The 25,342-nt window shown below is 49.0% G+C and overlaps 2 protein-coding genes across 2 annotated transcripts in view; one reads left to right on the forward strand and one right to left on the reverse strand.

Annotated features, from left to right (window-relative positions):
- The window catches only part of EMILIN2 (elastin microfibril interfacer 2), a 50,041-nt gene extending 49,140 nt beyond the window's left edge, over positions 1 to 901 (forward strand). The window contains exon 8 of the mRNA XM_065890437.1: positions 564 to 901. Coding sequence (XP_065746509.1) covers positions 564 to 901 — 338 coding nt within the window. The remainder of the gene's footprint in view (positions 1 to 563) is intronic.
- A 5,756-nt stretch (positions 902 to 6,657) lies between these two features.
- LPIN2 (lipin 2) overlaps positions 6,658 to 25,342 on the reverse strand; it is a 36,723-nt gene continuing 18,038 nt past the window's right edge. Inside the window, exons 6-19 of the mRNA XM_065889466.1 lie at positions 25,211 to 25,339; positions 22,098 to 22,197; positions 19,074 to 19,261; positions 16,785 to 16,878; positions 14,737 to 14,806; positions 13,937 to 14,026; positions 13,118 to 13,200; positions 11,878 to 12,022; positions 10,496 to 10,644; positions 9,768 to 9,854; positions 8,666 to 8,818; positions 8,248 to 8,362; positions 7,549 to 7,652; positions 6,658 to 7,233 (exon numbers count right to left, since the gene is read on the reverse strand). Of these exons, the coding sequence (XP_065745538.1) occupies positions 7,089 to 7,233; positions 7,549 to 7,652; positions 8,248 to 8,362; positions 8,666 to 8,818; positions 9,768 to 9,854; positions 10,496 to 10,644; positions 11,878 to 12,022; positions 13,118 to 13,200; positions 13,937 to 14,026; positions 14,737 to 14,806; positions 16,785 to 16,878; positions 19,074 to 19,261; positions 22,098 to 22,197; positions 25,211 to 25,339 (1,652 nt within the window). The 3' untranslated portion in view covers positions 6,658 to 7,088. The remainder of the gene's footprint in view (positions 7,234 to 7,548; positions 7,653 to 8,247; positions 8,363 to 8,665; positions 8,819 to 9,767; positions 9,855 to 10,495; positions 10,645 to 11,877; positions 12,023 to 13,117; positions 13,201 to 13,936; positions 14,027 to 14,736; positions 14,807 to 16,784; positions 16,879 to 19,073; positions 19,262 to 22,097; positions 22,198 to 25,210; positions 25,340 to 25,342) is intronic.

Here is a 25,342-nt window from a genome sequence, read left to right on the forward strand (position 1 = left end):
ATGCCAGCTGGGTGCTGGTCCAGCAGGGAGCCTGGCTCTTCCACCGGAGGAGGGCTGGCTGTGGCTGCATCCCTGGCTCGGTGTCTCTTCTTCCTGCATTAATGACCGACCTTGTGGGGAGTTTCTGGTCCTGCCTCCCCAGGAGGCAGCTAAGGCGTTCTGTGGCTATTGTGCCCGTGAGGTCGATTCTAAGTTGGCCTCGAGGTGCTTTCAGTGACAGAGAAAACTCCCCAGAGGCAGCCAGGATCGGTGGTGAGGGGGAACGGGCCAGTGTGCACGGTAAAGGGCCAGTTTTCCCTCAGGCTGCTGCTGGGTCTGCAGCGAGGACCAGGTCAGTGCAGAGAGCAGTGTGGGCCAAGGGGACTGTCCCTGTCGTTGGGTGGGTTTAGTATGCAGAGGGGTGCGCCTGCCTCCCGTGGGGAGGCTGAGCAGGACTTTGAACCCAAACCCAGGCCACCCAGGGCAAACCCAGAGGCTGGTCTGCCTTCATCCAGGTTGTCAGCTTGTCGCAAAAGGCTGTGATGGTGTCATGTGAACACCGGTGTCTGCTTTCCTCCTCCCAGGGGTCTTCACAGCTCCGTACGACGGGCGCTACCTGATCACGGCCACGCTCACCCCCGAGAGGGACACGTACGTGGAAGCCGTCCTTTCGGTCGCCAACGCCAGCGTGGCACAGCTGCACACGGCCGGCTACAAGAGAGAATTCCTGGAATACCACCGGCCCCAGGGGGCTGCGCACACTTGTGGGGGCCCGGGGGCGTTCCACCTTATCGTGCACTTGAAGGCAGGGGACGGCGTCAACATCGTGGTGACCGGGGGCAGGTTGGCTCACACAGACTTTGACGAAATGTACTCCACGTTTAGTGGGGTTTTCTTATATCCTTCCCTGTCCCACCTCTGAGGTGGCCGGGCAAGGGAAGGGGAAAGAGTTGTAGGAACTCGGCAGCTTTAATGTATTCAGTGTGTGTGTGTAACTGGAGCACTGGTCTAGTTTCCTGCAGACACCCCACCACCTCCCCCAGGTAAAGGCCGCGCCTGGCTGCCAAGGCAGCAAGGAGTAAACCACGGGCTAACGTGGCCACGGCGCCTAAGAGTCGGAAGCGCCCCTGCCTGCCCGCCGGCTCCTCCCCCTGCGTCTCCCAGCTCCCACCTCTGGCTCTGCCGTGGCCTGAGCTCTCTCCGAGGGGCCTGTGCTGGGCCTACAGGGTGCTGACCGCGGAGGCTCCAACTGCTGCCCAGTGGGATCACGCCCTGCCGCTGGAGAAGGACGAGCCGCTGAGAGGAGGCAGAGCTGGCACCAGTGGCCAGGCTTTGCTGGAGCAGAGCTGTCGCCAGCTGCTTCTGTCTTCACTTACCCTGCATGTGGGAGAAGAGTTTAAACACTGAAGTGGCACATGCCACCAAAGACCTAGGGTGGACAGTGGGCTGTCCCAGGTTTGGCTCGCCACCCCCTTCCCCACCCCCCCACCCCGGGTTTGCCTGGCTGAGAGGGACACAAGAGACTGTCAGTCACGTGGCTTGTTGGGCTCCTTGAATGACATGTACGACTTAGGTGCAAAGACAGGGAGTGTCAATAAAGGTGTAAAACACTTCCAGCTCAGTCTGGTGCCTTCTGGAGTGAGAGTTGCTGCCGAAAAGCAAGCTACAGTAAATGACTTCAGTGGCTGCAGAAAGTAAGCTTGAGTAGATTCATCTCAACCATGCAACTGTTATCCCTCAGCATCCACGCCGTGCACTTGGGGGTTGTTCTTGGCTTGTAAAGACAGACAGACTAGGTGTGCTTGGAGGTCAGAGTCCCCATGTGAGCCCCACAGCTGAAAAAGGGGCTCCTCCAGGGGGCGCTGGACATTCACATTGAACCCACAGCTGCCCAGCTCACAGCAGATGCAGCTGTAAGGACTCCTGAGCTCCCAGGCAACAAGAGGCCCAACACAAAACCGACCACACTGAACACCGAGGTCATCTGAGGAAAGCAGGACTCCTCCCGTGGAGAGCACGCTCTGTTCCCGGGAAGCCCAGGCCCCTCACTCCTCTACCGGCAGCCACACCAAACCCTTAGCTCCGCGTGGTCTTTGCTAAGCAGGTTGGTAAAGCCCGTTGGCCAACCAAGTGCCACTGGGGCTCCCCAGAGCCCCAGGGAACCATGTGGACAATAGAAACAAGCTTCCTTGGCCGACATCAAGCCACCAAGGTACTCTTATGCTGTAAGAATGTTTTTTTTCCAGGACTGCTTGCAAATGAGAGCCCAGGGCGGCCAGTGGACAGAGGCCGGCCTTCTCCCTCACCCCCTCCACCACCTAGGGCGAAGGGGCCAAGAACGGAAGGTGGGGCCTCTCTGTCCGCAGCATGGGGGTGGGCCAGCACACTTGTCCCATCTCTACAGCTGGGGAATTGGCTAGCAGTGGCTTCCTAGAAATGACTCACGGGAAAGACCCCACTGCAGTGGAGCATTTTCAGGAACACCCAGTGGGCACGTGCTTCTGCCCTCTCCACCCCACACCCCCTTTAAAGACCTTACCTGGTGCCAAAGGGGACAAATGCTCAATAGCCGGAAAGGCAGGGAGCAGACAGAAGGTAGAGAATTACCTTCTTCCACTCCACAGTCGGTGCTTAGAGCAGTAAGTGAAACACCGCCTCTGCCGGTGCATCCTGACTCATTTATTGACAACGGAGAAGTTCCGCTCTCTATCCACGACTGCAGAGGGTCCTGCGTTGACTTCAGTGGGATGAAAGCTGGACCGCGGTTCACAGGAGTCAGCGTCTGTAGAAGGGAAAGGCTGTCCTCTTGCACAGAGAAAAGCAATCTGGGCTGAGCTCAGGCTGGGAGGCTCGGAGCAGCTCCTCCAGACGTCAGCGGCCAGGCGCTGTGAGCCTGGGAGTGAGACGTGTGGACCAGGCCCCTGGACTCCGATCAGGCACAAGGTTACAACTTCTGAAACAAGGGGTTGCTGAGAAGAAGGTCAGGGCGCCTCCCCCCCCCCCCCCACCCCCGGAGAGAAGCAGAGACGGGACCGGGACGTTCTGCCCCCACATCTAACATCAGCAAATGGCCTCACACTTAAATGGTGAAAAACAACGAAAGACGACCAGCGGTAAAGACCGCAAATCAGTGCAAACCTCATTTGACGTCACTCCCGTGTTAGTGCATTAACCTTTCTCAGTGACCCTATCATCTTATTTCTCACAATTTGCAGTTTGAAACGAAAGACGTATTTGTGATCAGAGACATGTGAAACGTGGCTTTACACGCATCCACACCCACTTCCTAAACATCCACGCACGCTGTCCCCGTCTCATCCCATCAACGGGAAAGGACAGCGCGGAGTCTGGTGATGCAGCGGGGCCGTGGTGGAGACGGGCTCTCGGCACTCCCCCGCTCCTGCCCAAGCGCTGGCGGCCAGTTCCAGTTCCTGATCGTGAACCTCCCTGTCTGAGCTCTTCCCTTCTCTCGCGGAGCACACCGCACAGAGCCGCGGCTCCCTCCTCCCCTCCCCCACCCCCCACCTCTCGCCCAGCCCACTCTGTTGCTTCGAAAGCCGCAGCTTCCCCACGTGGAGGCGGAGGCGCACTCTCCAGCGGCTACTGAGAGCCCGCAGGCTCAGTGTGTGCTGAGCCGTCTGGGGGATAAGGATACTCGAATAACATAACGTGGGGGATGTGGTTTTTGATCCAAGACCACTTTGACTCTCCTAACAGCTGATGAAAACATCAGGACGGCTGAGTAGTATTCACCCAGAGGAAGGGTTTAATGCAAGGCGCTCAGGGGACCCCTGAAGGGCTGAGGGGCGGGGGAAGCAGCCTGGAGGGTGCCAGGGAGACTCCCCTAGAAATCACATATGTATGAATGGATCACTGCCTGGCAGAACCTACAAAGCAAGAGAGGTTAGTTCCTGTGGGTGTAGCCTCACTCTGGAGTCAGGTTTTATAAACACAAGCACCAAAAAAGAAGTCCTTTCTATACACAAATTTAAGTGTCAGCAAAGATCAAAATGCTAATTTATGGAAATTATCAATTTCTGGCAAGAGTTTAGAGAAGAGGATTTAATGTCCTCTGAAGGAGAGAGTCAGATGCATTCAGTTTACGTTCGTTTATTGTTGTAACATTTTGTTTTGAACATCAAACACCGCACCACAATGAGCCGTTTATCTTCAGACAGTTGTCTTCGCCATAAACTAAGTACCGAGCTGATGTTTACAATTAATTTCTGACAACTTAAAAAACTTGTTAGTGGCACTGCTGTGCCTAGTAGTCAAATATGTCATCACAGACTGAACGTAGTGATTAAATTAAAAGAGTAAAGTTTTCCCTTCCCTTTCTTACCTTTAAAACAAACCAAAAATGGTAGTTTTCACCTGGAAAGAGCACTTACTTTAAACAAAAACTCAATCTTCAACCAGTTTCATTAAACCCAGCATTCTCTAAAACAGAGGAAGACAAGGCTTCCCAGAGTAACTATGATGATAAAATTCCCTGGGAGAGTCTGTTTTCACCAACTTGCAAAACCTGAGCGTTTACTCTCTGCCCATTTCTTCGGCCTCGCCTGCAGCTTCAAGGACACACTCCAGAAGGGCCACGTGCGGCCAAAGGCACGAGTACTTTCCGGATGGTGAGCCGGCTCTTGTTCCTACACTGTCAACAGCTTTCATTTCATGACATCACACTAGTAAGCTTTTTCTTTTTCCAGCTGAAAACTATGCAGATGTTTTAAAGCACTTTAAAGCACAGCAAACACGATACTGACACGCGGGCCAAGTCTGCATGCTCTGGGCCCACGCGCGCACTTCGTAAGCCCCGCAGAGATGCAGATGTCAACACTAGAGCCATACAAGCTTCAGCACGCGGACACCAAGGCAGATACTCAAGTCGGGTGGGACTGGAAAGAGGGAAAGGGGCCACGGCCATTTCACCAGTGGAGCAGCGGAGAGAGCGATGAGAAGAGCCCAGTCCACCTCGGCCCCCCCCACCCCCGTGACGCTGCCCGTCCCCGAAAGCAGCGAGAGGCTGCCGCTCCTTCATTAGCTCCCATCAGAAGGGTCTGTGTACAAACACACTCGAGGGCATCTCTCTTTCACAGAAAGAACAAATGTCATTTGTACCAAATGGCAATGGATTTTCAGCACAAACTTAATACTTTCTTAACACTATAGTAATAGTAATCATCTACTTCCAGCAAGAGGGACTCCTTTAAATAAGGAAAAAGACTCAGGTTAGTTAGCATATGTACCCACTGGATCAATCTGCGGTGACAAAATGATGATGTCTACTGCTGATGGCCCCCAGGCAGAGGGGTCAGCCACCCTCAGTGCAGGGCCAGGAGACCTGGGCTCCCAGGTTCGACCCTCTAAGTTGCCCCTGTGTCCAGAGAGAAGAGCTTATCGAGAAAAAGAAAGTGTCTAGTCAGAAACTCCTTAAAGGACAGCCAACGAAGGACTACGGAAGGTGTGTTACCAAGATTTGCGTACCGCACATAGCAAAGCCCTACGAAGCTCAGGGTAACTGCCTAAAGCAAACGTGGGGCGACAGGTCGATGGCATCTATGAGATGAAGTAACTGCAGGGCCACCGTACGAGGAATTGATTTCACTAACTGGGCAGAACTTCATACAAGCACAACCTATTTTCCCTGACCTACTGTACATAAATGAATTCTTTAAATGATGCGTCCTTGAGCTATTTACGGTGGGACGGTTTGCACCGGAGGAAGTGTGTGTGGCTCCGCCAGCCTCTGCCACTGAGAGCTGCGTTCCGGGGACTGTGCCATCGTCCCTGCACCCACAGCACTGGGAAACACGGCTCAACTGAGTCAGGGACTTTCAACTCTCCAATCTGGAAAATAACCGCCCCCATTTCCCCAGCTCTAGATCAGCTATTATTTCGGTGGAGCAAACTACAAGGAAGAGTGCCCCTGCCAGACCAGCACAGGGAAAGCACAGGTGGGAAAGGAAACCGTGGGGGCCGGGGGCCGTGCCTGCACTGCTCTGCAGCGTTCCCATCGGGCGCCCGCCCTCCGCTCTGGAACCTGCCCACTGCTCTCTCACCCAACGCAGGGCCATGTGCGGGCCCTGCTGGTCCCAGGAGAGCTCCTGTCTAACAGTTCTCTCGATTCTAACACCAAGGGGACCGTCCACACCCAGCCTCACCTCTGCAGGCTCGTGGACAGAACCCCCCTTCCCTGGGGCGGCCTGCTCGGGTCCGACAAGAGCTCATCACAACCAGGCTGGGAAACTGGGCTGCAGGCAGGGGGACGGAGAAAGGACCCTTCCCAGGACCCGTCACAAGTGCTCACCTGCATTTCCAAGGCCTCCCTAAGAACAGAGCTGTTCCTTGCTGTTTAACCAACTCCTGCTGCTAGGAAGGCTCTTACGGGCATCACATACATCCTGCCAGACCTGCTCCTTCCTGCCAGTCCGAGACACGACACCTCAGTTCAGGTCCCCGCCGTGGAATAGTCACAGGTGAGAAGGCAATGATATAAGGACCTTACGTTCCCCCGAAGCCCACGTTTGTCACCCCGGGGGCCCAAGCAAGCGTCCCGTTTCCGTGGAGCAGGGAGGGAGAAGCCACAGAAGAAATGTGCACAGGCGGTTTGGACCGACATCACCAACTGGACCCTGATCCCCTGAAGAAAGCCCTCCTTTTGAGAGAAACACCTTCAACTGCCCAGTGGAAATTAGAACACTTTACTTTGTGCAACATTTTGGTCCACTCTTAGCTTCTTTTTTCTTCTTTTTAAATCAGGCAATTAAAGGAGCACCCAGCACACAACACAGAGCGTGTGGGAGGACAGGCCAGTGATGGGAGGACAGGCCAGTGAAAAGAACCCAGGCCTCCGGCCTCAGGCCCGAGCTCCCCTCGCGGCTCTGGCCGCGGCACCGAACAGCAGCCCCTCAGGGCCTGGGAGGGGGAAGGGGGAAAGGCGGTTCCAGCCCCAGCAGCTTTCCCGTCCCTGCTGGTGCCCGACTGTCAGCACGTCTTGTCCCACACCTGTGGCCGGGAGGGGACCCCACGTCCTCTGTCCAGCAGAAGGGCTGGTCACCTTCCCTTGCTGCGAGGCGAGTGACGGAGGGCCTCCCGCTGGAGGTGCTGCCTCAGGCCAGGTCGTCCAGGTCCACCTCAGGGATCGGGTCTCGCCAGTAGCAGAAGGAGCTGAACTCCGGGCACGGAAAGGCGGAATTCTGTTCCTTGTTGAGAAGTGGGAACACGTGTTCCACGAGCTCGCTCAGTCTGTGATACCTGGCAGAAGGAAGTGGGGAGGAAGCACAGCAACTGTTATTCATCAGTTGATCTGAGAGCACAGACTGTATAGGTTGTACAGCCAGTTACTCAGATTCCACAGATGGGAAGGATCCCAGACAGGCCTCCTTCTCAGGGCACTGCCGCCCTCCTCAAAGTCTAGGCCCCTCAGCAACCCTCCCCCCACCGCCCCGCAACAGCTACGGCAGAGGAGAAGACACCCCGGCAGAGAGAAAAGCCTGCAAAGGCAGGTGCAGTTCTGATTCTTGGCCCCTGGCTGCAGGGCTCCAGGCTGAGAAGTGGGAACACACTTACGATGACTTGTTTCCTTTGGTCCTCTCTTGTATCAGCTCACCCTTGGGGTTCACGGTGAAGATCCTGCAGTCTGGAACTCCAACTTGTATGTACGCGTAGACGTCCTGCAGCGGAAAACACGGGGCAGGGCGGTTACGGAGAAGAGACGAGGGGATGGCCCTGCGGTTCCTGTGAGCCAGGAAGCCGCCTCAACAGGAGACTGTACGGAAATCACGTGAAGCTGGCGCGGCGCAGCTTTGCCACTGGAGCCGAGCTTTAGACAAACAAACTCAAGAGCGGAGCCACCGCACAGGGCGCTCGGGAAGCCAGAAAACTTGGGCGCCACGGAGACGCCAGGGGCCTTGGAGCAGGAGATGGGAAGCGGTAATCAAGGGGGGCCCTCGAGACCTGGTTCCGGGGTGAATCCAAGACTCGGCTTAGAATCACTCAGAACATGAGTCGGAACTGCTTGAGGAAATGGAATTGAAGCCACAGAGACAGAGGGCGTGCCCTTTGTCACACACCTACATTCTGGGGCACATCTCCACCGACAGGCCCTTCCCGACCACTGGAGAAAATTTACAACAGATATCAGCAGAACAGACATTCACTGTGCCTATACAACTGGTCTGAGAATTAACACAGGGCTATACCCTCAAAGTACACTCCTCTGAGTTTCACACACCACATCCGAGTGTGTAGCCCAGAAGACACACTTACGTTTGGACGGTTTCCAAACGCCGCATAGAAGGGCTGCTTAGACGGGGCAAAGAGATTCTTGATATCATTTAGACACTCAATTTTGAACTTCTCTGGTTTCTTTTCTATTACTTCCCTAGGAGAAGAAAATACAAATATAATCACCAAATCCAAAATGGTAGTTTTCCTTGGTATGTGGTCCTAAAAAGATTTTATAGTGCTCACAACCAACCAATTTTTTTAATCCTTCATAACCGGTATCTTTCTCCTTCTTTGCCAACCTGACTTCTCAACCGTGTCTGACACAGACCAGGTGAGCTATGTGTGAGTTAGAACAATACGGAACCAAGATCCAGAAGCTCTGCAACAGATACAGTCTCGTCAGGCCCCCGTGTGCGCACAGGTGCACGCACACGCACGCATACGCACACAGAGGCACCTGTGGAAGGCGGAGAACAGGCTGCTGGGGGACAGCATCAGGGGGCCGCGGGGCAGGATCGTGCCCTTGTCGTTGACCCAGTGCAGGTAGCCGCGGGTCATGTCGGCCATGCCGATGGCGCGGGCGGAGCAGTACAGGAACTTGTAGCCATTCCTGAAAGAGAATGCGTCCTGTTTAGCCCGTGTGCTTTGGCTAAAGGGGGGAAAATGCGTTTTTTTTTTTAAAGGTCCAAATAAAGTTCCTCTCATTTACTATGAAAATCAAATTCTTAAATTTAACAGAGAAAATTGTTAGGATTATAAAGATCTCACCATTCCATCAAAAACGCCACGGGTGGAAAATGGAGGTACATGCAACTAGGGATTAACGCTAAATTTACAAGTAATGATATAGCTTCAGCATCTGGTGTATGGAAGCCAAATGACAAAACAGACAAAAATTTGAGGTTATCTTTAAACAACCTGCTATAGATGAAAGATACAAAGGATTTTACTTATGTAGGCAATTTCCAGAATGCAAATCATTCTATAAAACAAGGAGCAAAACTTTACCTGGGTAACTGACATACTCATCATTTTCATATTATGACATTTTCAACTTGTGCTTAAGACACTGTAATTCTGCAGATCAACTTAACTCATAGGTACTGGGATCCCACAAAGGCCACGGCACTATTTTCTCACAAAAAAAGTACTCTGACAGAGAGGACCCCGTGGTAAATTGATTACCCCATGCAATACAATTAAAATTACTACTCAAAAAACCAAACCTGAAAATTGGCTCTCCTGTTAAATTACAGCTAAAACCCCCAAGTACAGCTATGATTACAGACACAGGCAGGGCCTACAACCCACAGCCCTGTGAAAACAAGATGACAAGGTTAACATGCGTAACAACGCATACCATGCCGGGCACAGAGCTCCTGTCCCCCAGATGGCGTCTCACACTTTCCCCTGCGTGAGGCTCTAGGAAGGGGTGGGAAAGGAGAGCGGGAATAGCTGGCACATGAACAAGATTTCTGTGGACTGGCTGATGAACACTCTTTTTCTAGCTTTTTCAAGCAAAATCCTAGCTCACCAGACACATGGGTCGGGATACCTACTCATTGATGGAATGGTAGAGCTTTGCGATACCCTGATGAGTCCAGTCTTTACCCAGCTGTGGAAGAATCTGTCCTAAAGCATCAGACCTAAGAGGGCAGAAACAGACAAAGGTATCAGGAATCAAGCATATAAAGCCAACCGTTTACTTATTTAGTTAAATACGAGCCGCCAGCAGCTGCCGGATGGGGGAGAGGTGGAGGGACAATGCCCAAAGGCGGTTTCCTTGGCCTGTGCACAGGAGACAAGGACCCCACCAGGGGTCCAGGGCTGCAGAAGAGCCATCAGACATGAGGGAACTGACCACCACACATCCTGGTTTTCTCCTGCCTAAACTCGACAGCTTCTTCTTCCCCCCATACCAGAATCTGGAGACCAAATAACTAAATCCTCCCCGAAGTTATCATTAATATTTTTTTTTTGGCTGCGCTGCATGGCTTGCGGGATCTCAGTTCCCCAACCAGGGACTGAACCTGGGCCACCGCACTCGTAACCACTGGGCCTCCAGGGAATTCCCCAAGTGTTATTTTTGACGTTACGTCTGTATGGTCCCACCTATTTCCTCCCTCCATAAGATGACTCTGTGGGGACCGCACTCAGGACGTCTCAGTGTGTATAGTTTAAAAACTCTCCTGATGGTGGCTGGTTGCCCAGGTGAGGGACCTCACCACCACCACCACCACACACTGAGCTGGGCCCCCTTCCCTGTCACCCCAAGGCTCCTGCTTACTTGGTTATCGTCCCGTCGATGTCAGAAATGATGACCTTGTCGTTCCAGTCCCACAGGTAAATGGTCCCCGCACAGCGGCAGGTGCCTTGATACTGGGTTGTAATGCTAAACACGACGTCATTTGGGCCGTCTTGGAGCTTCAGTTTTGCCTTTTATAAAAAGTATAAGAATAAAAATCAGAGTTTTGAAAATTAATAGCACATCACTTTGATGGGAATTACATGCAACAATTAAGTCACACTTTCCAGGAATACGTGGTCAGAGAAACTGCTTGTGATACAATGTTATGTGAAAAAGGATCCCAGCCTCTTAAATATATAAATGTGTGTGTGTGAACACAGAAAGAATGGACGGAGATACACAAGACATAGTAACTGTTTAAAAAAAAAAAAATAAAAGCTAAGAAATCAGCGGAAAACACAGTTTTGGAACAGAATCTGAACATTCCCCAAACCAGCAGCAGCGTTTTGGGACCCCAGCTCAGGAAGGATGGCCCAGGGCTGCGCCCGCGGCTCACACGAGCCACTGCCTGAACTATGTGTTAGGTGCCAGGCCCTTTTCTGATCACAACCCGCCCCGCCCCCCACCAACCTTTTCCTCTGTACCCGGGACTGCCCTGGAGCACAGCAGGACAATTTCATATTGAAAATGGGTGGAAGTCAGGGAGTGGGAAATAAAAAGGAAGGGGGAAACTGCATCTAAGTAAGAAAATGTCATTTCCCGATGGTTGTGGCTCCTAAAAGACAGTGTGTGGCCCAGTGCCGGGCCAGACATATTAAGATTCATCCTGGAGGGGGCTTCCCTGGTGGCGCACTGGTTGAGAATCTGCCTGCCAATGCAGGGGACACGGGTTCGAGCCCTGGTCTGGGAAGATCCCACATGCCGTGGAGCAACTAGGCCCATGAGCCACAACTAACTGAGCCTGCGCGTCTGGAGCCTGTGCTCCGCAACAAGAGAGGCCGCAACAGTGAGAGGCCCGCGCACTGCGATGAAGAGTGGCCCCCGCTTGCCCCAACTAGAGAAAGCCCTCGCACAGAAACGAAGACCCAACACAGCCAAAAATTAATTAAAAAAGGAAAAAGAATGCAACACAATTCTTTTAAAAACAAAAACAAACAAAAAAAAACATTCATCCTGGAAACAGGCTGAGAACACAGATGCCCTGGTTCACTCCCAGACACGGAGGTGGGAGGGCCGGGGGTGGAGGAGGAGGAAGCGTGCTGCAGGTCCTCAGGTGGTCCCAGTGTGAGGGACGCTGCTCTCCCGGACGTAGGTGAGCATTTCCACGACCACACGCTGGGCCACGTGTGTAAGGCTTGGGGCCAGGTGGACAGGAGAGGAGACCCGTCGAGTTAAACAGTTACTGAGCTCACGCAACTCACGATCTGGTCTGAGGACAGACGAAGAGACTTCTTATAGGAGGTGGTGCTGCTGTGGCTCGGCGGCTCTGTAGGGATGGGGTCCACTTGGATGGATTCTTCCAGCTCCTGGGACCCCTCGTCACTCGATGAGTCTTCCTCAGCTGGCCTGTTCAACACAACCCCGTTACTGAAGAAGCAGCAGGACGTTTTACAGACGACAGCTTTTCATTCAGGATCAAGAAGAGAAAGAGATCTTAAATCCATTCTAGGAGGAGCCGTTCCCCAGACCCAGGGTCCACACCTGCGAATTCCTCCTCCCTCTACAACTGGCCGGCGGTTACGCGCCCACTGTGACTGGCCATTTTCTGCTACAACCAGTGAATGCTACTAGGCCCGCTGATTCTTGTTGAAAAGGATATGTATGTTTCTAAAGACACAAATCTTTAAAATCTTTCTTAGTGATTTAAGAAACTAACAAGATTTTATACAGTCCTTTCAAAAGAAGAGGGTAAAGAGCAAGAAGATAGATAAACTCAAGTGTTGAAGAGAAAAGGGAAGAGAAAAGAACCTGACGGAGGAAGAAACAGGGTGGCAGAAACAAGAATGGGGTATGTCGTGGCACCTCCCCTCGGGGCAGCCAATCCACATGTCCAAGGCAGCTCTACTCCTTCCAAGAAATGAAAGGGACCCACGCCCAACTCAGATCCTGTTACGTCTCCCCTGCTGTGCCTGACAGCCAGGGAGCAGGGCACCAAGGACAGCACATCTCACAATTCCGCAAGATCTGCTTCCCAAAGGCCTACATTTCAGGGCATCCGAGTCCGTGGCTCCAGGACAGGAGCAAGGTATTCAGGAAGCAGTGAGGAGTATATTTACTGTAAGCTGATGATATAGTCTACACACACACACACACGCACAGACACACAGACACAGACACACACACACACAGACACATTTGGCCATGCTACATGGCACGGCTTGCGGAATCTTGGTTTCCTGACCAGGGACTGAACCTGGGGCCCCAGCGGTGAGAGCGCTGAGTCCTAACACTGGACCGCCAGGGGAGTCCTGAAGCTGATGATATTTTTTAGAGAAAAGCGGAAGTTATCATCTGCTAACTGAGCAGCAGAGGGAAGCCACTGACTGTCATGCACGTCCACAGGACAAAGACATTTCTGACTAAGAATTAAACAAAACGGCCAACATCAGCTTGAATGCAGTGGCCGAGGCGGGAGAGCCTGGAGAGACCGGGGGCCCCCACCTGCCACTGGCCGGCTCCTTCGCGCTCAACGGCCGGTCGATGGGCGGCGGCACCTCCGCTTTCCCTTCCTTGGCCTCTGGCAGCTGGAACGGCAAGATAACAATGACAATGTGCAGTTCTCCCGCTATGGACAAGCAGAAGTTCATCAGTAGCTCTCTCCAGGAACGAGCAAAACCGCTTTCTGAATCCGCAACTTTAAAACGCTTAAGAAACAAACTTCCTCTAGTTTGAGCAAAAAGGACAGAAACCTGAGAGAGAAGTCATATGCTGTTTGTGCAAAAAGCTGCCTCCACAAAGTCAGGGGCAGGAATTGTTGAGACAGCACCAGCTCAGTCACACAGCATAATACAACTAGGTCCAGGGCAGGGATGCTGGACCTGCAGAACAGAGGGTACTGATGCCCCTCCCTCCAGCGGGGGAAGGTGGCACGCTCTGGCTTCCATCCGGTGACACAGCACGGTGGAAACGGCATCAGCTCTTGGGGCAGGCTTCAGGTCACAGCCCAGCTCCAGCCCTCACCAGTTACGTGCCCTCGGTCAAGCTACATCACCTCCTTGTGCTGCTCCAGCTTCCTCACCTGTAAAACAGGAATCCAAACACCTACACTGCTGGGCTGTCGTAAAGGTGAGAGGTAATGCAGCATGTGAAGCACCCAGCATCAGACCTGCACACGTGACTGTTCAAACACGGTGACTGCGGTTTTTGAAAGAGCATCACATGGCCCAACTTGACTTGTGCTTGGCAAGAAGGTTTCTTTTGAATAAACCGAAGATTCACTTCTTTTCAGCCCATGGAAAGGATTACCTCCAGCTCAGTTACCTGTTTGGTTATGCTCTCTCTCTTACGCCAAAACCACCAGCGACCAGATTTCTTTGGCATCTTATCTTTGACCCAGGACTCAACTGTGGCCTGAAAACAATCAACACAGGTGAGTCTAGCCATCTGTCAGTCACAAGGCACTCGACTCCTTTCAACCATTAATGTGCAGGATGGTGAGCAACGCTTTCCACACCTCCCAGACTCCTCTGAAAGACGGACAGTGTCCTCTTTTGTGGCAGTTCTGTGGTATGAGACTGGGTGGTCTGGCTACGTAGGAGCAGCCCTCTGAGGGGCTGGCAGGCAGCCTGCTCTCATTTCTCTGCCCTTGGGAAATGCGGTTCTCATGAGTTATGAGGACCAGCTAGGCTGATGATGTCGTCTTGGTGGACAGATTCAAAGCAAAGCTTCATGTTCTACATGTTTTAACCACAAGCTGAATGAATCACACCGATGCCATGCTTCTGGTGGCCACATCACCCTCTTCTTGCTGCTTCTTTCCATATTAATAGGAGGAAATGTTTTCACTGATTCTATATTTAACTAACAATCAGTAAAATCTCTCAACCTTCACATACCATCAGAAACCGGTATAAATATCTAGTAAAAATGGCAAAGATACGGCAGCCCAGGTAATTTCCTACACTTTGGGGTATGAGATAATTTGAGTGATAATATTAATTTTAGAATATTAAATCAAACTGAACAGTACCCAGTTTAGAAATATGCACATCTGGATTTTTCGAAGCACTACATGCTGTAGATACCTCTGAGGGGGGGCGACGAACAGAGGAGGATCTCACCTTAGGTAAGCTCTTCTGGAAGACCTGCAGGCTGAGGATCATGGGAGCCGCCAACGCCCAGTTGTAGTAACTGTGAGAGTAAAACCGTGCAAGACCGTCACACAAGACAGGAGAGGGCGGGAGGGAGAAATACCACATAAAATGCCTTATTCTCTTCACTGAAAAGATGATCAGCTCAGTTGCTTGCCACATAAGTAATCTTTGCTTCAGTGTACTGGGTGGGCCAAAAGGTTTGCTCGGTTATTTCCGTAGGATGGCTCTAGTAGCACTCAGTTGTCTTTAACTTCATTTGAAACAATTCTGTTAGATTGTATTGTGCCAGGTGTCACATCAGCATGCATTTAAAAAAAGACTTATGGGGCTTCCCTGGTGGCGCAGTGGTTAAAGCACCCGTTTGCCAATGCAGGGGACACGGGTTCGATCCCTGGTCCAGGAAGATCCCACATGCTGTGGAGCAACTAAGTCCGTGCGCCACAACTACTGACCTGCGCTCTAGAGCTCGTGAGCCACAATTACTGAGCCCGCGCGCCACAACTACTGAAGCCTGTGCACCTAGAGCCCGTGCTCCGCAACAAGAGAAGCCACCGCAATGAGAAGCCCACACACCACAACGAAGAGTAGCCCCCACTCGCCGCAACTAGAGAAAGCCTGCGTGCAGCAACGAAGACCCAATGCAACCAAAAATAAATAAATTTAAAAGAAAGAAAGACATCAAAATTGGTGAATTTTTGTGTAGCCATTTTAACACTGAAGCTGGAAGAAAAAAGCAACATTTTCAGCATATTATGCTTTATGATTTCAAGAAAGGTAAAAATGCAACTGAAACGCACAAAAAGATTTGTGCAGTGTATGGAGAAGGTGCTGTGACTGACTGAACGTTTCAAAAGTGGTTTGTCAAGTTTCGTGCTGCAGATTTTCGCTGGATGATGCTCCACAGTCAGGGCAGACCAGCTGCAGTTGACAGCGATCAAACCAAAACCATAATTGAGAACAATCAACGTTATACCACATGGGAGATAGCTGACATACTCAAAATATGAGTATGAAAAGCATCTGCACCAGCCTGGTCATGGGAATCGCTTTGATGTTTGGGTTCCACATAAGTTAAGGGAAAAAAACCTTCTTGACCATATTTCTGCATGTGATTCTCTACTGAAATGTAATGAAAACATTCCGTTTTTAAAGCAAATTGTGATGGGCGATGAAAAGTGGATACTGTACAACAATGTGGAACGGAAGAGAGCGTGGGGCAAGCGAAATGAACCACCACGGACCACACCAAAGGCCAGTCTTCATCCAAAGAAGGTGATGTTGTATATGTGGTGGGGTTGGAAGGGAGTCCTCTATTATGAGCTCCTTCCGGAAAACCAAATGATTAATTCCAACAAGTACTGCTCCCAATTAGACCAACTGAAAGCAGCCCTCAACGAAAAGCGACCAGAATTAGTCAACAGAAAACGGGTAATCTTCCACCAGGGTAACACAAGACCGCATATTTCTTTGATGACCGGCAAAAACTGTTACAGCTTGGCTGGGAAGTTCTGATTCATCCGCCATATTCACCAGACATTGCACCTCTGGATTTCCATTTATTTAGGTCTTTACAAAATTCTCTTAATGGAAGAAAATTTCAATTCCCTGGAAGACTGCAAAAGGCACCTGGAACAGTTCTTTGCTCAAAAAGATAAAAAGTTTGGGGAAGGTGGAATTACGAAGTTGCCTGAAAAGTGGCAGAAGGTAGTGGAACAAAAGGGTGAATACGTTGTTCGATAAAGTTCTTGGTGAAAATGAAAAATGTGCCTTTAATTTTACTTAAAAAACTGAAGGCACTTTTTGGCCCACCCAATATAAAACAGAGTAGCATTTCAACACCTCATTTGAAAATAAAGCTGAGGCTTTACCTTCACTTCAAAGTCACTCACTGCCCATTAGCTCGTTTATATGAAATGTCATATTTTATAGCAAGAAAGACTATAATGGTTAAAAACAGCACTTGGGGAAAAAAACCTGCAAAAATATTTAATAATTACAAAAGCAAGAGTATTTACCGGTTATATATCCGTATTACAAGGTTGGGATTGTCTATAAGTCCAGGGTTTTCTGCAAATTCATGGTAAGTAATGATATGCTCCATAAATTTCTCTGCAGTGTAAAACAATAATTATCCATTTGGTTAGAGATTACATAAATAAATACCCATATGAGATTATCACAATACTACCTACATTGAAGGGACTATAAGATTTTTTAAAAGTCCTTTAAAACAAACAAAAAACCCACCAACTAACTTTTTAATACGCATCAAAAGCAAATGTCACACTTGAGTTTTTTTTCCCCCCCAGGACAAGAAAGAACACTTCTTTTCTACTCCCCCTCTGCTACCACTCCTCCCACAGATGGGAAAAAACAAAACTAAAAACCAACCAACCAAACAAAGAAAAATGGAAGTCAGAAAGAGAAAGACAAATACCGTATGCTAACACATATATATATATATATAGAATTTAAGAAAAAAAAATGTCATGAAGAACCTAGGGGTAAGACAGGAATAAAGACACAGACCTACTAGAGAATGGACTTAAGGATATGGGGAGGGGGAAGGGTAAGCTGTGACAAAGCGAGAGAGAGGCATGGACATATATACACTACCAAACGTAAGGTAGATAGCTAGTGGGAAGAAGCCGCATAGCACAGGGAGATCAGCTCGGTGCTTTGTGACCGCCTGGAGGGGTGGGACAGGGAGGGTGGGAGGGAGGGAGACGCAAGAGGGAAGAGATATGGGAACATATGTATATGTATAACTGATTCCCTTTGTTATACAGCAGAAACTAACACACCACTGTAAAGCAATTATACTCCAATAAAGATGTAAAAAAAATTTTAAAATAAGAAAAATGGGAGAAAGGGATAAACCAGGACTCCTAGGAAAATAGACTACAGATGTGGCGAGAGGGAGGAAGATACGAAGGCACAGACGTGCACACACTCCACTCCATAACCAGTGAAAACTGAGCTTCATTCTTCTAAGTAGGAGAGACTGCATACCTGGGGAATACTCGTGGGGGTCTTACAGCGTTAAGTGCACAAGTACAAACTATGTTAGAAAAAACAATCAGAACATTTTACAATGCTTGGAGGAAAGAAACCAAACACACACCAGAATTTGGCGTAGGGTCTCGTCAAGAAATAAATCCCAAGCTCTTGCAGAATAAACGAGAACTACGCATGAATTTCTGTATGCTGATCGCAACCCTGCGCTCTCATGCAGGCCAACAGAGGCAATTCTCCCTGGGGTTGTTCCTCCTGGCAGTCTGTATATTTATCACCTTTACTTGCCGTTTCTGCCTCCCCCAATGACAAACTCTACCTAAGAAAACAATATTCTTTTTAAGTATAAATTTTATAGTTTACATAAATTGTATATCCCCTCCTCCACCTACATTTTTTAAAGTGACGGCTTATGAGGATTATAATTAAAATGTGACCTATTTAACTTTGTCCCTAGAAGGAACCACTGGCCGTAATAACATGCTCTTAATTTCTAGCAAAAAGTAAAACAAACAAATAGAATTAAGAGGTGGAAAAGAGGTACAGTGATCACCCTGTGACGCTAAGACAAAGAAGATTCAGGGAAGCACAGGCGTGAGGCTCAGGGTGCCTGGCCTGCCACATGCAGAAGATGAAGGATGATGTTAGTTGTAAAAAGAAAATCTTTCCTTAGAGGAAAGTCAATCAAGGGCCACTAGGCCTAACTGAGAAAACATTAAGAAGAGTTCAGTTTACAAAAGGAGGAAAAACCAGAAAGGCCAAGTAACTTGGGACAGACGTACACACGGCTGCTCAAGCCAGAGCAGAGTCGTCTGAACTGGCCCCGGTAAGCAGCTCCCTTGTCTTGTCTTGAGCACCTTTACTCTCCTGCGTCAACTCTCAAGATGAGACAGAAAGCAATCCTTCCTACCTTCAGCCAGAAACATCCATCTACTCAGAAGACAATCAATTTTGGCAGCCTCAGGCCCTCCTCTCCTGTCTCAGGCTCGGGGCAGCCAGGCCCCAGTCCCACAACTATTCTTCCAACAACCTTACAGAAGAGAAGGTGGCCAGAGTTGCACTGACCCCGGCCGCCCAGCAGGCGGGCCACCCAAGACCTCGGCCCCAGACACGTGCCGTCTCCCACCCACTTACCTGTGGCGTCACCCCAACACAAGGTACCTAAGTGAAGGGCCAAGAGTCCGACAGCAAAGGGGGACCCCGGTTACCTGCACAAGACCCCGCGAGCTGGATTCCCACAACGGCTCAAGGCTGCTTTCTCAGCGGGGCAGGCGTGACTGCTGGCCTACCTTTAGAAATCTCTCCGTTCTCGCTGAGGCCCCCGCAGAGGGACAGGGTGACGTCAGGCAAGTCCATGGCAGAGTCTGAGAGGCACTCGGTGCCGCTGTCGGCGGCCGCGCTGCCCACAGACTGTGGGGACTGGGAGCCAGAGAGCGTGTCGGACTCGGGCCACTGCCTGGAGCCGGGCTCCGACTCGCTGCGGGAGGAAAGCATGGCCTTCACACAGCTGCCCGCGTTCCCAGCTTCCCAACCACAGGGCTCCCCGGGCGCTGTGAACAGGAGCAGGCTGACCTGCCATCGGACGCGGCTTTGCTCAGGGAGTGCCGAGGATCCTATCACAGGTGACACTGAACTAACCTAACAGCCCTGCTGAGGAGTTAACACAGTGGACACGTCACAAACATCACTACCGTCATTCACAACCATGCGAACTTTTCAAAGGTGGCCGTTCTGACTTCAAGGGGCAAAAGAGTGGTAAGCATTTATTTACATCGTATGATGAAAATGACAGCGTAATTAAGAAAAACCTGATGTTTGAGAACCTTTTGATCTTAACTTCCTAGAAAAGGCTGCACTGCTATATACATCCTGTAGAAAATGCTGTAGTCCAAGGTTGTATTATTTTTAAAAACAAGGCTTTTCTAAATCATCTGTTACTTCACGAGATACAACAAAGAAATTAACCAAGTGAAAATTCTCAGGAGCCTAGACACACCTCAAGAAAGAAATGTACTGAGAAACTAGAAATAAGCTGTTCTTACACTAGTGAGCGCCAGCACCAAAGTCGAGGGTATTCAATATTTTCACTTTTCTAAATAAGGTTTTAGAAGCTGATCCTAAAGGAAACTTTCTGTAATGGAGCATAAGTTTGAGAGAAAAAAAACCCAAGGAAATGACGCCGTAAGTCTCTTAGTCATGAATGTTTACTGCTCTATTTCAATGTCACATTGAAATACTGTTCTAGAATTTTCAAATTCTTTTACTTTTTTTTTTGAAAAAAGCCAGTATATGAATGTATGCTATCCAGTGAAGTTATATGATCGTTAGGGAAAAATCTGAAATTTGAACAGTAGGTGGCAGCAGAGTACAGATATGTCATAAATAGAAAGCAGTTTCGAACACGATCATGTTTTGTATCTGAGCCTCTGAAGAAAACTTTTAGGTTTTTGGGAATTCTCTCTCCTAAGAGCAATTTACACACATATCACAATACTGAGATCAATCGGATCAACAGAATGTGTTCCTCACTGGAAACGGTGAAAAAGCCAAAGCCATCTAAAGCAGCAAAACCTGCTGTTATGCTGGGGTCCCAGTGCAGGCCGACCACTGGAGTAAAACACAAACACCCTTGTCTTCAAGCTCCTAGGCACACGGCTAGGTCCCCCTGCAGTCACGTGTGGCCACTTGAGCAGATGACTGAGTTGTCCATGTGGACAGAAGGCATGTGCTGTGTCCTCCCCAAGCTGGGCCCCTGAATAAACTGCCCCATGTGATCCTCTCCTTTCCCCACTGAGGCCCCGGAGGGCATGGTGGAGGCTCAGGATGGAAGGAGCTTGCGCTCCTGAGCCCCTGTGTGCAAGGCCTCCCACCAAACACCAGCACTAGAACGGCATCACGTGAGCAAGGAATAAACTGCTGCGGTCAAGCCACCAAGGTCTTGAGTTTCATCAGTCAGAGCGGCTGGTGTGACTCTCACCGACGCCACCACTTGAACGCACAGAGGACCCACCTGACTCAACAGGCCGCCAAACCCATGATGTGATTTAGGGTAAAGTCGAGCTCTAATTACAAATACTGGCTATTCGGTCAAGACGGCAATGGCTACGATGATAACACAAATGCTTACAAGCATTTCAATAATCTCACTGTCTCTCAGTGTTTATGAATGTCTCAAGAAACAACCAGCTTCTGAGGTAAGGCTTGGTGAATGGCAACGGTCCCAGACAGTGAAGTTATAACAGCACAGGGAGGCCCCACTGCAGTAGTCACGCTTCCCCATTTTTTAAAAGGGAAACTAAGAAATCTGTCTTAGGAATCCTAGCGTAAATAAATGATTAAGGACTGGGAGATTGGAAACAAAGAGATAATTTTAAGACAGCTTACATTTCAACTTTCTTATTGGAGGAAAAAAAAAAAAAAGGACCAGTTTTCAGTTCTCTCACCTTAAAAACCCAGCTATTACTTCAAAAGAAGTGGATACTTGGAGACAAATGTAGGTCAGAAAGCTAGGAAGGAGTTTTAAGGATCTTCCAAAACTATCTGTAAAAATTTAAGTATCTTCTTTTCAATCCCATCTTTCTATTTTAAATAAAAACTTAAGACATGCTTTTCAATAATTTACCTAAAAATGTTTAATTATGTGTGACTATGGCTCAGTATATTCAAGCCATACTTCTCACGAGAAAAGTAAATTGTTTTTTATAATCATAGATAGAGTATTATCATGGAATTTCCCCAAGAATGGAAGTGACCTTGGGAAAACAGTGCAAGTCTATCGCTGCTGAGATCTCGGTGTTATTCCAAGGTGAGAGTCACGGAGGAGAAGGGGGAGGGGGTGCCAGGGGTTGCGGAGAGCTGAGCTCCAGGGGTGCACAGGCCCTAGAAGGGACCCCACCAGACCCAGGACTGCAAGCGGAGACTCACTGAAGAGTGGAGGCCTTCTCTGTAAAGCATCTCTGAATAAAGATATTTTACCTTTAAAACACATAGTAAAGGAAACAAATGCTAATGAACAGGAGGTGCTAAACTGAAGTCACATCCACTATTAGGCCCTAACGTAGGCTTCACTAGTGCACCTTACCTTCTTACTGTATTGAAAATTTTTTCATAAATAGGTAAATTATTAATTTCAAACCACTATAGTCAAAACAACACATGTACAATTTCTGAATTTTCCAAAATCTGAAGCAATCATCCAACTTATTAGCTAAAGGATACCATCCCCATGCTCTTTTTTCTCAGACAGAATGCTTTGCTCTAGAAACATAGAGAATATTTCAGAGCTGCCCACTCTTCAATATAAAATCCACTACCTTTTGGGGAAATAGAGAGCTGCAACCTCAGGTTCTAGCGCCTTTAGGTCATCCAGGTAAATATCATCAGGTCCCTGGTGCTGGCTTCTCTTGTGGACACCTGTTTTTGTTTTAAAAAAAAAAAAAAAAAAAAAACCATTGGAGATGAGAACTTGGTTATTCTTCATTTACAACTCTGCAAGAAAACAAAGGTTTGCAAGTAATAAAACAGACCATGATTGGAATTACGTTGTATTTTTAAAGGTGTCAACTAACCTCTTTCCCTGTGTGGGTTCTCATCATCCATGCGAATGGAAGAGGGCGTCAGGGTCGCACTCCTGACAGCCGCCCAATAAACACGCGCTGAGTCACGCATTCTTTCACCTGCTCTCACGTGAATAATCCTGGGCCCTAAATCGTTTACACTTGAAGGTTAACGTTTATTATATTTACAGCACGAACAAAGGAGACCGAACCCGAACCTGATGTGACTACCAGCATCGAGAAAGAGGCCATCATTCTAAAGCCACAAGGGGAGGCTTGCGGGGAACAGGGTGCTGACTCGGTGCCTGCGGAGGGCAGGACCCCTCACCGTGGGCAAACCTGGCAGTCAATGCCTTCGACACAGGATCACGGTTAGCATCTCATAGTGGGACATGCTGAGATGCAGTAGGGAGCATCTTCAATTCAAAAAATAAAGAATATTTAACCCAAATCCAATCACGCCTCTAGAGCTGTGCTGCCCACTCATCACTGCCACACGGGGCTGCTGTGCGCGTGACCTGACCTAATCTGAGTGAGGTCTGTAACACGTGAGAAGTGCGTGCGTGTTTATCTTTAGTTCTGTGCTATTTCAACACGTGCACTTCACGCGTCTACCATCACAGTCAATATAAAATACTGTCACCACACAGATCCTGCTGCGACCGTTTACAGCTCTACCCACTTCTCTCTTGTTCCCTCCCCCACCCCACTGCTAACCCCCGGCGGCCGCTAATCTGTTCTTCCCTTCTCTAACTTGGTAACTGCAAGCATGTTATATAAATAGAATCATACAACATGTAACTTTTTGACATTGGCTTGCTTGCTATCTTTACTCATAATTTCCTCAGATTCATCCAAGTTCTTGCATATTATCACTAGTTTGTTCCTTTTTTTCCCTTAGTATTTCATGGTATGAAGTACTTATTACAGGTTGCTTAACCATTCACCATTCAAAGGACATCTGGGTTATTTCTAGTTTGAGACTATTAAGTATAAATCTGCTATTAAAATTACCGTACAGGTTTTTGTGTGAACGTAATTTTCACTTGTCTGGTATATTTTCCCAAAATTATGATCCAATGCCTCTTGCTTCCTCACCAACATTTGATGGTGCTACTATTTTTATTCTGGTCATTCTGGTTTTAATTTGTATATATCCGAAGAACAATGATGTCAAAAAAAAAAAAAAAAAACACATACCAGCTTTCCAAAGCTTACTATAAAAAATATAAAATATCTCCATAACGTCTACATTAATTACTTTTTAAAGCTATAATAGTTTGAATTTACTGCTTTAGAATACGTTAGTAAACTTAGTTTCACTTGTTTATTTTTACTTTTTTTTTTTTTTTTTAATGTTAGAAGACTTAAGTTCCAGTTTAAGGAAATACGGGAATGTCCCTTTGAAGAAACAATCAGATACATCCAGACTGTGAGAAAGTAAGTAGACAAGACAATAGCCTGGGCTCTTCAAAAGGTCAGTATCATGGGTGCAGAGAGGGAAAGAGTGGTAGTGGCGGGTGTGTGCGCTCGTGTGAGCACAAGCACACGAGCTGTTCTAAACAAAAAAGGTTAAACACAAAAGCCAAATGCAGGGCTTCCCTGGTGGCGCAGTGGCTGAGAGTCCGCCTGCCGATGCAGGGGACGCGGGTTCGTGCCCCGGTCCGGGAAGATCCCACGTGCCGCGGAGCGGCTGGGCCCGTGAGCCATGGCCGCTGAGCCTGCGCGTCCGGAGCCTGTGCTCCGCGACGGGAGAGGCCACAACAGTGAGAGGCCCGCGTACCGCAAAAAAAAAAAAAAAAAAAAAAAAAAAGTTGGGGGGAAAAAAGAATGAGGCCAAATCCATGGTGGAAACCACCACTCAGTGTTCTATCTCCAATCTATTCCTGCCTTGAGTGCCGAGAACAGGGGGTCATTATTCCCTGGACTAAAACCGGAACACGGGATACCCCCTTAGCAGTTCTTAGAGTAGCACACGTGATTTGAGAAGATGGGCTGAGCTAGGAAGAAGCAGGTACCTAGTTCCTCACCGGCTGGGTGAGCACATGTGGCCACAAACAGCCCTGACAGTCATATTCTTTTATTTTAAATGAACTGTTTCTGAGTGGCCCTGAAGGCCCATACCTGTAGTGGCTATTAAGTCAGTTTGTGATCGTCTAACTTATGGTGCTGGCATGTTTTGAAAAGTGAAGTAGGTATTTGGCTCTATGTGACGATTGAATATTTTTAGGGAAGGTTTCACTTCCCTAAAAATAGGCCCAAAGCCGGTGTTCAGATATACTGTATCCAGTATCAATGGATAACTTTATATTTTTCAACAGTAAGAATGTTCTGATGGATGTCAACTACTTTCCAAAAGTGAGAGCTGCTAAGCCAGGAGCTGCACCCTGTCTTCTAACTGTTAGAGGATTCCAATCAACAATCAAAAGAAGAGAACACACACTAGTAATCGGTGGGCATTTATTTAGGGCCCATATTATTGCACCAGAAGTACTTAGTTTGGCCTCAACTAACCAGATGTTTCAGGTGTGAGCATTTCTCTAGTCTAATTTTTTCTGTTAAACGTAACTGTTTGGGATTCTACTTCACGTTATTGACACGCCTAGTCATTAAAGGGGTTAACTTTAGTCATTCACTGATTTTAATGCTTTCGTAAATTTTTCAAGAAATGCTTCTCAGGGGCCTGAGCAGCCACGGCCGGGAGAGGGAGGAGGTCAGAGTTACCTCCAGGGGCGCCTGACCCCCCCGAGTGTGGCAGGTCCCAGTCAGGAGCACAGACACAACGGCAGCCCCCGAGTATTAACTGAAACCCTGGAGAAATTTACCACCTAGACTTAGGGCAGCCGAGGCCAAATCAAACCACCAATTACCTCTTTTCTTCGAGGGTGAGTCGACTTTAGCGGCTGGTTTAGCTTCTGAGGGTGCCTCGGCGAAGGACGGGGGAGGAGGGTGGTGGGCATCTGACCCCTCGGGGGGCTCCCGAGGCCCCGATGCCAGGGCTG

The sequence above is a fragment of the Phocoena phocoena genome, chromosome 13 (genome assembly GCF_963924675.1).
Source record: "Phocoena phocoena chromosome 13, mPhoPho1.1, whole genome shotgun sequence".
Classification (NCBI taxonomy): Eukaryota; Metazoa; Chordata; class Mammalia; order Artiodactyla; family Phocoenidae; genus Phocoena; species Phocoena phocoena.